We start from the raw sequence: 14824 nt of genomic DNA on the forward strand, positions 1-14824 counted from the left end.
ACAAGCACAAGTTGCCTGATTCTTTTGTTCCTCTCACACATTTTTAAGGGATTTTTTTTCCTTGTGAATTGGAGCAGGGTTTTCTCCTGCATCCCTTACACACCCCACCTAGCCTCATCCACAGGGACAGGTGGAGTTTCCAGTGTCAGCCCAATCCTAAGGCTGTTGAAGAGGTTAAAAGGACCCATTAGCCATGTCTTAAGTTTTCCCCAGCTTAATTTTTGGAGTATTATATCCAGTCTTCTCACTTTCGTTCTCTTAGATTCTTCAGAGCCGCCTCTGTCAATTTGTTTACTTCTGGTTTATTTTTAAAAGACAAACCCCCAATGGACATAAGCTTTCAAGTCCCTTTTGAAAATGCTGTCTTGTCTGTAAGTGCTTTGTTTGTGATCCTCTCCAATCCTTTAGGCTATTGTTTACAAGCTGGAAGGCATCTGCGCTTGGGCTAATCATGCCGAATGCCAGCAATTCCCCCAGCATGATTTGTTGCACAAGCCAGTGGGAGCAGGGTTTGTTTTGATTACGTTTAGTGTGGAAAACCCACATTTGCTCACATCAGCCTGACAAAATGGGGAGGTCTAATCCAAAATCTTCAGAGGGGAACAATAATCTGGTCATTGATTTCAGTGGTATTGGGACCAGCTCAAAGGTTGAGAGCTCTGACGGCAAGGCTGGTGTCTTGGGAGAGCAGGTAGTGCAGGAGCCAAAAATCTTTGAAAGTGTATGCCTTTCATTTGCTGTGGGTTGGATGAATCAAACGCAGATCTAGGAGGCTGCCAGTGCTATGCTTTTCAAAGCTCTGCAGCTCCTTTCTGACATGCAGTTAATCAGGCTGGGACCCCACAGCTCTGCCCCGACCAGCCGTCACCTTGGGCTGATGCTGGCCTCCCCCAGTGTCCTCAGCTGACAAGTCAGGCTCTTTCACTCACTCTGGATGATGGCGATGTTTTTATCCTCAGCCTGTGCTGATGCTTGCCTCCAGGCATCAGATGGGTGTCCCAATTTTTCTGCTCGTGAAAGCTGGGAAGAAGCGCCCGAGGGCTTCTGTGCCCTGCTCCCTTTGGGCCTGCCACCAAACTGCTGGAGCACGCAACTGCATGCTGCATGGTGGGTGTACAGGTCTCAAGGGGCTCCAGCGCAGGTTCTAGGAGTCCCATGTGCAACCAGAGCTCAGCACAGAGCTCAGCACAAACAGAGCTCAGCACAGCTGTTCCTTGCCAAGCCGCTGGCTCAGCTGGCCTGGGCAGCATCCTGTGCTGCTGAGCCTCTGGCTAAGCTTAGGCTGGCTTGCTCCCACGCTCCTGCCATAGCTCAGGTCTGCCCAGCAAGGCACAGAACTCAAAGCTGCACCTGGATCCCACCTCTCCCCTGTTTCCCAGCTCAGCTTTTCCTCCTCCAGAGGTGCTCCATCAGTCCCCATTTAATCCCTTTTTGTACCCACACAGAGGCTAGCCTTGCCAGTGGCCTGTGGCAGGGGCTTCCACAGCTTAAGATACACTTCGCATGAAGAAATGTCTCCTTTTGGGTCTTGCACCTGAGTATTTCATCAAATGCCTCCTTGGGTTTTTAAGAAAACACACACACGTGGTCACCTACTCCATGGCATTTAGGCTTTATAGATCTCTGTCGCAGACCTCAGCCATCTCTTTTCTGGATGAACAGTCCTAGTCTATCGAGCCAGCCCTTGCACGGGAAGCGTTTGGAAGTACTCTGCTTTGCCTGAATCAAAACCCCAGCTCTGCCAGCCCCAGCTGAGATCAGAAGGCAGCAGGAGCATGCTGAGACCTAGGCAGCTCCGCAGGGAGGCATCGAGAGTTGCAGAGCAGCTCTGCCACATCTCCCTCTCCCTTGACACCTGCTTTTTCTCTGAAGGCTGCCCTCAGTAACCCAGCCTTTGCACCAGGGACTAGCGCGGGGCAAGCAGAAAGCTCCACTGCATGCAGTTGGTATAACTGTACAGATGCCAAACATCTAAAGAATCGGTGCAAAATGAACTCAATCAGACAAAGACATCACATTTGCCTAACCAAGGTATGTTGTAAATTAAGGGGTTTGGCACACTTAATGACTAACGATACAAACACACATTTTCGGAGGGACATCGGGGTAAGGGTCAAAACTGAGACCCAGCTGTGTGTACACAGGCTTTACTTTGAAGCTTGACTAGCTAAGAAAAGCTCATTTTCAAACACTGAGGATACCCAAATGCTAATAAATTTTTAAAGTGCTTTTGCACAAACTTGTGTTTTTCAGTGAATCCTGAATTCCTAATGACATACAGACCCTTATGTCAGAGGTAATCAAGTATTATTACAAGAGCTGCTGGCTGTGGGGCCCCTCTTGAGCACACACATGGGTACATATGGAAGTTATTAGCAAGTTTTAGCGAAGGATTTTGGGAAATTAACCCCTGGGGCCCCAGAGCACAGCTAACAGACAGCTAGTTGGGACCAGACAAAGAGCAGTTTCCTGCTGGATGCCTGTGGCACGTTGGGACTGAAATCCAGGCCCTTTGCAGCACGATAGAGGAAGCCCCTCTCACAATGACTAAACTTTTCAACTTCTGCTGTTAAGAAGAAGGGTTGAAAAAAACCATCTGCAAGGCTGTGTAAGTTTCCTCAGCAAACTGAAATGAGTCAGCTGGAGAAATGTATAACATAAGTTATAAAAATGCAAACAATTTTCTTCTATTCCCCGAATGGCGCTCAGGAGGTTATGAGGAAGTTTGCAATTTCTTCGTAAGTCCCTTTAGGAGCCACCAAAAGAAACATTTGGACACAGACCACCAGGAGCTGCTCCTACGTGGCAGAGGAACCAGTTCAGAGGCAGAGTGATTAAAGTGAACATCTCCCACTCATTAATGAAAGCAGCAGGATAGTGCTTGAAGTCACCCTGTGGAAGTAAATTCTTAGAGTTTTGCTTTGCACATCTTTTTTTCTCAAGAGCTTAAAGAAAAAGGTCTCTCTTCCAACATCCAAGCAGAAAATGAAGGACTCTAACGTTTGCCTCAGCCAATGCACTTTTCACTTTTCTGTTCTTCCCAAACTGATTTCCTTTCTTGCACCAATCCTGATCTGCAAAGTGACCTCTCCTTGGGAATAATGAGGATACTTAGACATAATGTGCCTTAAGCTTCCACAATATAACAATGCTTGGCAGTAATTCACTGCTTTTCATCCACAGATCTCAAATCAATTCGCTGCAGCCCTGCATGCAATTGACTCACTTGTAAGACTGAGACAAGCGCTTGCTGTGCAATTAAAAAAAAAAAAAGGCACAAAATAAAGTAGACTTTATTAAAATCCAAACTATTTCCTTCTCCCGTGGTGTGATTTTCCTAAAGTGCAATCCAGGCAGCAAATAGGGCTCTTCTGCAGCCCCCAGCCATACTACCCAAGATGCTCATTTGCAGCCAAATGAGAACAGTTCACAGCCAGGTCAGAGCAATCCAGTTGGAAAGCTCTTCCCTCGGTGAGGTATAACCATGGCCAGAAAACAGCAGCATTCCTGTACTCAGTTCTAAACATGGAAGAAATTAGCCTGCTCCTTCCCCCCTCCCTGCTTTCTGAATGGAAGGCAGGAAGGCAGCCAAGGGACCTCAGCAAAGAAACCCCCAAGAAAGAAAAGGATGGAGGGGTAGGCATGATGCCTGGGGCAGCAGATCCAGTCCCACTCCTCCACAGCAGGCAGAGAGGGAGGTCAGCTCTGTGGCTGACCCTGCCAAGGCAGGGGCTTCAACCAAGAGCCAGGGAATGGTCCCAGAGGTGCCCAGAGCCACCTGAGATGCTGACAGCAATCAACAGTATGCCCGCGTGTCAGCCACCACAGGGCACGCAAACCCTGCAGTAGTGAACGATACCAGCCAGTGCTGTTGCACTGGGCTGAGAGACACAGCAGCTGCAGGGCCACCGAGCTGCCCCTGGCCTCCCTGAGGCTGAGAGGAGCAGGCAGCACGGAGAAGATTGCCACTTCCCTAGCACTTATTTAACTACCTTGGTTCATAAGTCTATGCCCTGAGACAGGAGGCCAGGCATCTTGCCACCAGTGGAGAGACAGAGCCCTCCAGAGAATAATTCAGTGTGTAAGTTAGGCGGCTGTGATGAATCACAGCCTGTATCTCTCTCTCTGTGCTGACCACACGCTTTAGTTCCTCAGATAAGATACCTGAAGACAAAAGAGCAAATTCAGTGTAATCTCTCCCCATGTTCACTTTTTTCTCCTATACAGGTCTGAAGAGGAAAGTCAGCATGAGCTCAGCAGGCTGCCTGCCTCAGCTACAGATGTTTGGCAGCATGCAAAACAGTGTGGCTCAAATTTTACAGCATCTGAATTTCTCCTTTCATGTAGCTGTTTTCAGTCACTTACTTAGAAGACATACCTGCCCATATCCCTGAAATGAACCATGACGTTATTTAAGCCAACTCTGTTCCTCTCATTTGTACGCATCCTCACCAGCTCAAGTTCACTGATGCTGTGCCTTGTTCTAGGATCTTGAATTACTCACAGGTCTTTCAAACACTCAGTACAAATTTTAAGGTACTAAAAATACTTTCTAAAAATGCAGGGGTGAGATTTTCAGAAGTATTCTCTGTTTCGAAAATTCTTCAATTAATTACACTATAAGATTAATTAAGTTTAGTGTTCCCAGCTATGACCACTCATTTACGCGCTGCTTTTGGTCTTTATAAGAAATTCACTTGTTCAGTTTCTGCCTGACTGCCATGCCTTGGTGCTAAACTAACTGGTTTTTCAGCACTGCAAGGGAATGAAGATATCTCCATGCATTCACTGACTTTTAAAAATCAATATAAAAACATGTTTATTAAAATTTTAGAAGTTTTGTATAAAAAATCTTTGCCTTTTTGGAGGCAAACCCAAAACATCTTCTGATGCTCAATAGATGGCAGCAGCTCACTATCACATGAGCATAAGAAAGGGCACTGGATCGCATCTCCTCACACCCTCCCAGGGTAGACACAAATCTCCAGATCAGGGTTACCTCTGCAGGAATGCCATGCCCTTGGTATAGCATAACCCATCTGCACTCACAAAAATCCGATTAAATAAAGCAATGCAAAAGCCAGTGAAGCTGCCTGCATCATACATGGCTGCAATGGTTTCACTCTGGTGCAAACGTTGGCCTCTGAAGTAACTGGCATTGCATTTGTGCTGCAAGGAGTGAAACGTGCTCTCACTCTGCCCCAGCTACGTGGGGATCCAGTCAGCACAGGGGTCATGCCCACCAATGTCCAAGCTGCACTGCTGCGGGACTGGACTCAGCTGCACCACTTCACAAGGGCAGGTTTGAAGCAGAAATGAGCTCAAGCACTTGGGGTAGAAGAAAACACAGGGCTGACCTGGGAGGACAGGCAAGTCATCTTCTTAAGCTTTTAAGTTATAAATGGAGCCAAGAGCAGGACTTGGTCGTGGTGGAAATCTCTGCTCTTCAGGTTTGGCTTTACCCCAGGCATCTCTGGGAAAAGTCACACACTGTGCACATACAAGGACACATCAGTCACAGCCAGCGGGTTCAAGCCGTGCTCCCCTCTGCCCTCGCCTTTCCTCTGCCAGCAGCCAGTCCAGCCCCACTGGCGTGGCACACATCCCACCAGCACAGCCACATAACAGGCATTTCCCTTTGTCTCCCACATGTACGGCATCATCTCCCAGCCCAGGACAGAGAAGGGTTGGGGACAACACTCCCCTCTGACCCTCCCCTTCTGTGCAGGGGTGAAACCACCTCCTCCCTCAGACACATCCCCAAGGAGCCCCCCAGCCCTGCTCTGTCCCCTGTCATGGCACCAGCGGGGAGGCTTCGGTAGCACAGTTCTCGCAGGGTGGGCACTGTCCGGCGGCTCCGGCACAGGGGCTCAGAGAAGACCAGGGGGGTTCCCCCCATCTCATCAAAGTGTAAGGGGTTGTTCCGGGTCCCTGCCACCACCAGCTCCAGCAGCTGGACCACACAGTCTGAAAACCAGTTCTTCAGGCGGAAATAGCCCTCCTGGAAAGAGATTCGGAGGCTGACAGGCCCCGTTGGCATCCGCACACTCAGGCTGAACAAGCAGTTCCCCTGCGAGCTGTCCCGCACCAAGTAGGTGCCTACAGGCTCCCTCTGGAGTTTGGCGTGGGCCTCCCCCACAGACAAGGGGCCCCAGTAAAAGTCACTGGCCTGGAGGATATTGAGGGATCGCTCCAGGACCTCCCACTCGCAGCTGCGAAACATCCGGAAACGATCGGGCAAGCCGGGTGGCGCAGGGCTGGGGAGAACGCTCCGATGCTGCCTTTGCAGATGAGAAACAGTGGTGTGCGTGTTGTGCAGATCATCTGGCCTCCCTCTGATCATCTCTCAAAGAGCCCATGGATCCTGGAAAGATGCTGCCTTTACCATTCTTCCTCCTTGGCATCCAGCCTGCAGGACAGAAGCAGAGTGAGGCAAACCCAATACCTTCTTCTACCTAGGCAAGTGAAGACACTTCACAAGGGAGAAAGACCAGCAAGAGTACTAAAGAGGGTACCAAGGAACTACTGTATGTCACCAATCCCCAGCTGTAGGGACACCAAGGATATATGTGCAGGAAGGGCTCCAGCCGGGTCCCATCAGCAAAAGGTGGCACCTTACAGAGCTCTGCATCCACTGGTTTCTGTGATTTACAGCCAGGAGTTCCTGCACACCCCTTCAGAAGGCTGGTTTGAACCTAGATGATCTTGTAATTTCAAGATTTCCCCTGTTGGATGCTTTGGGGTTTTTCAGTGGTTTTTCAGTGAAAAATTTTGCAAAGCAGTATCATTTACTTTGTCATTCAAGGAAAGGTAGAAAGGTTTCTCTGCACCACTCTAATGCTTTCTCCAGTAAAAGGACTTTAAAGAAACAGAAGATGGGAATGAGTCTTTCCCACCAAACCCCATGAACTACTCCCTCATCCCATGATATGCCTGTTTCACTCTCTTAGGAGAAAGCAAAGGCCTCAGATCAAGACCCCTTCAAGAAATGTTACAACATCAACTTCAGGGCTCGGACTGCCACAAATGAGCCCACTTAACACTGGTACCAGACACTATTGATGCCCTTCCAGCCCCTTAACTTCTCTTTCTTCCAGAAGGACATCTCCCCCTGCCCGCAGACAATGCTGCCCTCTCCCAGTCACCATCCTCTGCTCATGTACTGTCACGACCCTGCTCATCTCCTGCACCTTGTGTTATCACCAGGCTGTCTGTTTTCAGAAATGCAAATTTCTGAACCCAGTGTTGCCATCAGCCATCCAAGTCATTTCAATTATATATAAAAAAAGTACATATTCTGAATGTGTGTGTGTGCACAAATATAAAAACCACAGCCCTAAGCCAGAGACTCATTCTGTGCGAGAAGCTGAGCTGTAACATACCACTTCCCCAGACCTGACAAGTCAGTAGCTCGCCACCAAATCCTGCCCTCAGTCCCCTGACATACTCCATTAAACCAGTCATACCCGCTCACAGCATAGCCATGCTTGGAGCAGGACAGACTGCTGACACACAGCCTGCAGCGGAGGGAGAGACACACTTCATCTCCAGCAGTCCCTCCCCACAGCAGACTTGCGGGAGCCCTGGGGCTCATAGCAGGCAGGCAGCCCCCAGGGACTATGCAGGGACTTGTGGAGAGCTTGCTCTGGAGGGAGAGCTTTGTGTTAAGCTTAGCTCCTTGCAAGATTCCCCTGTCACACACTTTGCTAGCTATTCAAAAGCCTCTCATTCTGTTTGGTGCTTGCACCAACTGGATGGCCGTGCAGAGCCCACTTTGCACCTGGGGAGAGGACACAGAGCAGCAGGGCCAAACATCTGTCCTTCACATGGGCACAGTAGTTCTGGAAAGGGAGCATGTGCCTGCCAATGCCTTGCCTACAGTCATCTTTTCTCAACTAACATCCGTCTCAATACTCAACAGTAATACCAATAATTTAGCAGCCAGGCACATGGCATTCCATACATGGGAGCAATAAACATCCTTTCCAAGAGCAGCCTGGGAAGCTTCTCGAGTTTCTAGCCCTGTGATTTGCAGTCCACAAGCCGCTAATGTTCCTGGTACTGCTCTGAATGCTGTTGATCCTGCCCTTTAGCTACATGTCACAGGAGGAGGGAAATTCCACACTTAGAGAAAGGTGGGAGGGGTAGGAAGGAGTTAATCAACTTGGGTTTTTTCTTTTCCATTAAAAAAAAAAGGCAGCAGTTAAAAGCTGCTCAAGCTGTTCAGCAAGTCAGAATAAATCTTAGGGGAAAGTGATTTAGTGAGCAGAATGCAAGTAAACACAGTCACCACGTGCAGCAACTAGGGCCATCTATCACCACTGAAAACTCAGCAGTAGGTGCCACAAGAAGTTGCATTATCTCTGTCCCTTTCCTTCTCCTCTCCGCTGGGTGTCTGGGTGCCGAAGAAGCTGCCCACTGACGTTAGCTCCTGTAGAAAAAGGTCATCTGCCAGATGCCTCCAGGGCTGTGGATATAGCATCGAGAGGACTGAAAAGGAGCCTTCCTAAATAGCAACTTCTCTTGGGTCCAAACAGAAATTTTGCCACTTTCACAGGTCGACAATGAAAAATTAATTCAAGCAAGTAAACAGAAGCAGGCAGTTGTCTTTCATTTCCAGGCTAGTTTTAAATGTAACAACAAATATATAATTTGTTTAAGGCTGCAGATGCTATTTGACAGGAAAAAAAATACCAAACTTAGTTTGTCCCAGTTTTCAACCTTGAGTCATTCACCCAAGTCCTTTAAGAAAAATCCACTGCTACTAGAAATCTCACTGACTAAGAACTGAGACTGTGTCATCATTTCGAATTCAAAGTAAATGCAAAAATAGCACCTTGACAATTTGTTCATTTGGTTTGAAATCTACATATGGGTCAGAGCCTCAGATGGGGGGAATTTGTTTAGCTTCAGTGACCCATTTCCAAGAGAGAACTGCCTGGCCTGCAGTGCAGCATTAGTTATACTAATATTAGCTCTAGAAGTGCTTCCTGATACTACCTCTAAGGTTCAGTTTTAATGGGTCAACAGGTCCTACATGTACATGGCCTCCCACATCAACGAGGATGTGCAGACTCAGGATTGGGAATAAGCGAACCCAGGGGCGTGGGGTGTAATGAAACACACATGCATATTTAGTTCTGCTTCTGTTTTGCCACACCACAATTTGCTTTCCCTCTTCTCCCCTCCAAAAAAGCCAAAAAAACCCCCCCAACGCTCAAACAAGTTACTACCTCCCTAATGCAAGTCACAACAATGCTTGAAGCCAAAGCAATGTAACCTAAAAAGCTGGTGTCCCACTAATTAAAAGGCTGGATAAATTTCCCCAGAGCTTCTGATTTACTGCAAGTTCAAGAGCTTTTCAAAATAAGTACTCTTAACACAGGGCATTCTGTTTTCCTCCTCACTCACAACCCAGGCAAGGCAGCGTATTTCATATAAGGAGACAGTTCTAGTAAACCAGGGGACTGTACATGGCATCTGGTGTCAGCCAAGCCAGCCCTGCACCCTGGAGCTTGACAAATCTGCCATGTTCAGCAGCAGCCTCAAGTACTCAGCTATGATGCGTTCTATGATGCTCTCTTTTTCCAGGACACTTGAAAAAGCTTACCTCTTTGTCTTTACTGCCCATAGGGATGAGTTTCTGGATGTCAGGCCTGGAAGTGGTCCAAATTCAAAAGCTCCGATGCAGCACTTCCCAGTTTTTGCACAGCTTTACTTAAGAGCAGATCTGTCCTTTGAAAAGAAAGAGAAGTCCATCAAGCAGGTGACTAAGCCCATTAGTTTGCCACAATGTGGATCTAAAATACAACAAATCTGGGGACAGGTTGTCTGTCTCAACGGCTTTGATCTGTATTAGCGTAGAATCATGTATATAGCACTTTGGATAGCAACAGAGAAAGTGGATTATTGCTGCTGTTATTATTATTGCTACTTACAAAGCCTTGAGCTGATTAGGTCCAGGCAGCTCACAGATGGCTTAAGGACAAATGGAAAGACCATAAAGGTGCTATCATCTTCTGGAAGCAGGAACCATAAAACCCCAAATGTTAAGAGATGATGGCAACAGGAACAAGCTTAAGGATTCAGGACAGCAAACTCCAGCTTGTGCTCAATACAACACACAACATTTAGAGTATCTTATTTGACACTACATAGCCATTCAAGTGACCCACTTCATTCTGACCCACACTCACCTGCCCTGCTCTCAATACTTTTCTTTCCATCTCACTGATGGAAAACTAAACCCACTGACCTGGTGGAGCAGCAGACCACCACATGTGCAGTTGTTTGTCTGTCATTGGATCCATCAGCAAGCTGAAAAAACAATCCCAGCTTTCTGCATGCCTTTCAGAGGCAGTCACTGCACTGCTTCACTTATACACACATAACCTCACTTCTCTGCATCCTCCCCAGCAGAGTCCAGACTGGGCACACACCCCACAAGCCATGTTGACTTGCAGAACTGCAGGTCTATCCCATTACTACGCATTATTAATTCCCATTTTTAAATTCCTATTACTACCCATTACCAATCCATTCAGCTTTGACATCTCCCAGATAGCAACCCTGCAGTTCCCAGAGCAGTTAGACAGAGGCTGGGATAATTTGGAAAAGCTCTCCCTGAGGTACCCTGCAAGCCCTTGCAGCAGTGTCCCCGTTCCAGGCAGCAGAGCCTGAGCAGACATCTCTGCTTGCACGTCTGCATCCCACAGAAATGCGCTGCCTACTGATTTGTGGCTGGGGAGGATGTTTCAAAGGAAAGCCTGAGCAAAAGGCTGGAAGAAACCTCCCTGATAAGAGCCAAGCATGCAGCGCTGGGTTTTAATGGTGGGCCAGCCTGGTTCCCATCGCCACCACCGCCTGCCACACATTGGCACTGGTTTGAACCATCACTGCCACGGTGCATGGTCACACCAGTGCCCCTTGTCATGAGCAGCCTACCACAGCCAAGGTGACCAGAAAGGGATCATGGAGAGGGGAGGGAAAGGAGATGCACTGACAGACATGCCAAAGAGCACAGAGGGAGCTGTGGTTAGGGGAGGAATGTGGGCCAGCTCAGCTAAGAGGACCAATGTTAATCACAGCCAATTTCTCCAGCACAAAGCAGGCCTCAGAGACATTGCAGTTCCCTCTATCTTTTATGCCATGGCTATAAATAATTTGATGTGAGCTTGCCATTATGTCCGACACACGAGGGAATACATGGAAAAAAGAAAACAACCCACACCACACATACATACCCCAAACTAAAACTGCATTTCCCTACACAAGCAACATTCAAGAATGCAACATTTAATAAAATAAAATAAGCTGAGGCAGCACACACACTGTGACAGTTCCTACTTCCATGCAGTAGAGACACAGAGCAGAAAGATCCTGCTTGCAGTCTCCAGAAATCACCTTGCAAGAGGACTGGTCTTATCAAACACTTCCCAACATTTTGGGGCTGGAGAACATACTTCAAAACCCACAAATAACTTCCCATGGATCTGATATTTATGTTTTGTATTTCTTACCATATTTTTCTATGATGTGTGTTTTCTGAATTAATGTGGCACTTTGTTGATATGGGCTAAAGGGATTTTGCCCAAAAAAACCAACAAGACAGTGTGATATGTGCCAAATATTCTTCAAGGCAGGGAAGTCTTCAAGCATGTTTGGTTTCTCCATAACATGCTTTTAAAAACCCAACAAGGTGGCAGTTTACAGGAAAAGCTAATTGCCTTTACTGGGATAATTGAAAGAGTTGGAAGAAAGACACCCATTTTCAGGGGCCCCTCCTCACACCTTGGAAATATTGTGTACATTCAGAACTACTTCCAAATAAAAGAGCCTATTCCTCGTCAAAATAGCCCAATGTGAAACTGTAATCCTGCCATTTCAGAATAACACAGAAGCCACATCGTTTCCCTGAACTCAAAGGCTGCCAAGAACTACCAAAACTAGCATCTGACTTCTGGCAAAGACAGCTTCTGTTGGAGACTAAATTATTTCTGCCTTCCCCCGTAACTGGGGAAAAGAGAATTTAAAAAAAAAAGGTAAGAAAAAGGAAATCAGGAGGAGGTACTACCAAAGCTGCAGCTGAGCCTATCTGGCCACGGCTTAAGCAAAGAGTTGTTGTTGCTTACCTCTGGCCAACAGCATTTTTGGTAAGTGAGGGAAGCCCAGTCACATTGCTCCTGACCTTTGCAGTTTCACAGAGCAGCCATTCCTGCAAATGTTAGTGCTGCAGAGCTACACAAAACCTCAGCTCTGCGCTTGGCCAGGGAACACAGCCTCCCTGTTGCCTTCCCTCCCTCCGCACCACCCACACCTCTGGGAAGGTGGCTGGGGCTCTCCCCAGTTTGGGGGCTGAAACAAGGAGATGGGGAGAGGGCATGATGAGGAAGAATAAAGAAGCCAAGATAACAGCAGTCCCTCGTGACTCCCTACTTGAAATGCTCTGTCCCATCTTCCTGCTGAAAGGGGGATCAGTGGGAAGGGGGTAGCAATGGCTGGGCTGCACCCTTGCCCTCTGTTGGAGCAGAGCTCTGCATCTACCCATCATGGCTCCTCAGCCTTACCGCCTCCCCCGCACCATAGATATAGATCCTCTGTTCCAGTCTCTTGGTTAAACTGACTTTTTTCAGTTGTTCCAGAACCCTGTTTGAGGAAATGAGTAAATCCTGAGAAGCAAAGGCCACCAGTGGTCCCTGCAATGGGCATGGCTTCTTATCAAAACAATCACATTTAGCCGGAAAGGAATTCAAAGCAGCAGCTAACTGAGAAACGAGCAGTGCCTGGCCTGCAGATAAAACTGGCTCAATATCCTGATCAGAACTGTGATATCAGAGAAGAGTTCCAGGTGCTTAACCAACACCAGCCAGAGCACAGGGAGACAGGGGAGAGATCCTGCCTTGGCTCTTCAGAAGGACCAGCTTCAGAAGATGCGAGGGGGACTATGCGGCACCAGCTACTGTGCCTTCAGAGGAAGGGGCGAGGGTCAGAAAGCACAAACACACCACAACACTAGGTTTTATAATGGGAGATTTCCAACACAAAAAACAAAGAAACTAGTCCTGAGAGTTAAAAGTTAAAAGAATAAAAAAAAAAGTCATGAGGGGTTATTTAGGAAATCTTAAAGTGGCAGAGCATGCAGACTTCCCACAAAGGATGACACAGAGATGCTGCCTGGCTAAGAGGACAGGCTTGGAGGAGCAGAACAGGTCACACTGCAGGTACTAGCTGTAGGTGCAGCAGCTTGCAAGGGCATCCACCATGGGGCAGACACATCAAACACAGACACTACAAAACCCCAGTCCCTGTTCCAAATCTTCCTACAACCTTCTCTATAATCCTTCAGAAGATGAAAAGATAATCCTGGAGCAGCCAATATAAAGGAATATAAATTACTGACAACAGGGAACAAATTTATGTGAGGATGGCTGTCATGAAACTGGGATAGTAGGTGGCCGAGATAAACAAAACAAAACCCAGAAAACATATGGCATTTTCAGTTTATCGAAAACAGAAAACCTCTGGGGGAATCATTTAGTCAACTGAGATACCAGCAAGTGGAGACAGGGATACTGCAGAAAAGCTACACAAGCAAGTGGGCATTATCTTTTTTCTTGGACAGGATGTTGAGGAGATTTCCCAGTATTTAATGTTGTTTAATGTGAAGGGAAAAAAGGGAGCGCTCTATCAGAATTGATAAGGAAAAGTGATATTAGAGTAGAAAGCCAGCTGGGCACCATGGACTATACCCAGGGATTTTGAATTAGAAATGGATGGTTGAGATGCAAAGTGAAGTGCTCAATCAAATCAGCTGCACTACCAGAGGGCTGCAAGTATTGGAAGGAACCTTTTTTGACATGTACGGCTAAGACAGGAGCAGCACGAGGCTACATGATGTGGGGGAGAGGCAATCCCCAGACAGAGTTCCCCATCAGGCAGATGGTATCTGAAGAAGCAACAGATGACAGGAAACACTTTGTGCTTCCCCAAAGCCTCCATTCCAGAAACAACTCAAAAAGTGAGACATGGTACATGAGCTAAAGAGCCATCCCAGGACCTGTAAAGCAGATGGATAGAAGACACAGAGCAGTCGTGCCACAGGGTGAACGGGAGGTGTAAAAGAGGTGTCTGGAGGAAACCAAGGCATTTCAGCCCCTGCACATCTGGTCACTTCTCTGCCATCCTCCCAGCCACTGCATCTTCCCCCTGGATCAACTCAGCCCACTTTGTAGAGCATCCCTCCCCACTCCTCAACAGGTTGGTGGGTAGAGGCAGCCCAAAGCCTCCCCCGGCCCTGATGCAAGCAGTCCCTTCCCCCTGCCCACGCAAACTCACATGTTGACCCAGGTCCCCTTCTAGAACTGTCTCTCCCTGTCTTCAAGCTGCCATTACCCACAACACCTCAACCCCCTCATCTCTAACCCTGCCCCACAGCAGGCAGCTTACAGCCTCATGTTACTTACATCTAGGCAGCCGGCTCAAAATGCAGTGAGCCCCCTCCATCACCTTCCCAGGGCGAACAGTAACAAAATCACTTCACTTTCTACAGGCAAGAGAAGTCCAAGATCACTCAAAATTCATCAGCCTGGAAAGCACCAGGACATCGGGCAAGACTCTGTCCTGACAAATGCAAACACACGCAGGCTTGTAGGAAAACCAACCGGGTCTATATTTTCGAGAGTGATAAATTAAGTGGCGCAGCTGACCAATGAGCCGAGTAACAGCGCTGAGGGTTTGTTAAGGAAAGCTCCAGCTCTGAATGCAAAAGCAGTCATTAAAAAACCAAGATGCAAACACGAGAGTAAGGTTGCAAAATGGATGGGTG

The 14824-nt window shown here is 47.7% G+C and overlaps 1 protein-coding gene across 1 annotated transcript in view; it reads right to left on the minus strand.

Annotated features, from left to right (window-relative positions):
- NFAM1 (NFAT activating protein with ITAM motif 1) overlaps positions 1-14824 on the minus strand; it is a 54320-nt gene that overhangs the window by 24375 nt on the left and 15121 nt on the right. Inside the window, exons 2-3 of the mRNA XM_018080336.2 lie at positions 9611-9735; positions 5803-6409 (exon numbers count right to left, since the gene is read on the minus strand). Coding sequence (XP_017935825.1) covers positions 5803-6343 — 541 coding nt within the window. The 5' untranslated portion in view covers positions 6344-6409; positions 9611-9735. The remainder of the gene's footprint in view (positions 1-5802; positions 6410-9610; positions 9736-14824) is intronic.

The sequence above is a fragment of the Manacus vitellinus genome, unplaced genomic scaffold, assembly GCF_001715985.3.
Source record: "Manacus vitellinus isolate BGI_N305 unplaced genomic scaffold, ASM171598v3 scaffold_5_pilon, whole genome shotgun sequence".
In the NCBI taxonomy this organism is placed as follows: Eukaryota; Metazoa; Chordata; class Aves; order Passeriformes; family Pipridae; genus Manacus; species Manacus vitellinus.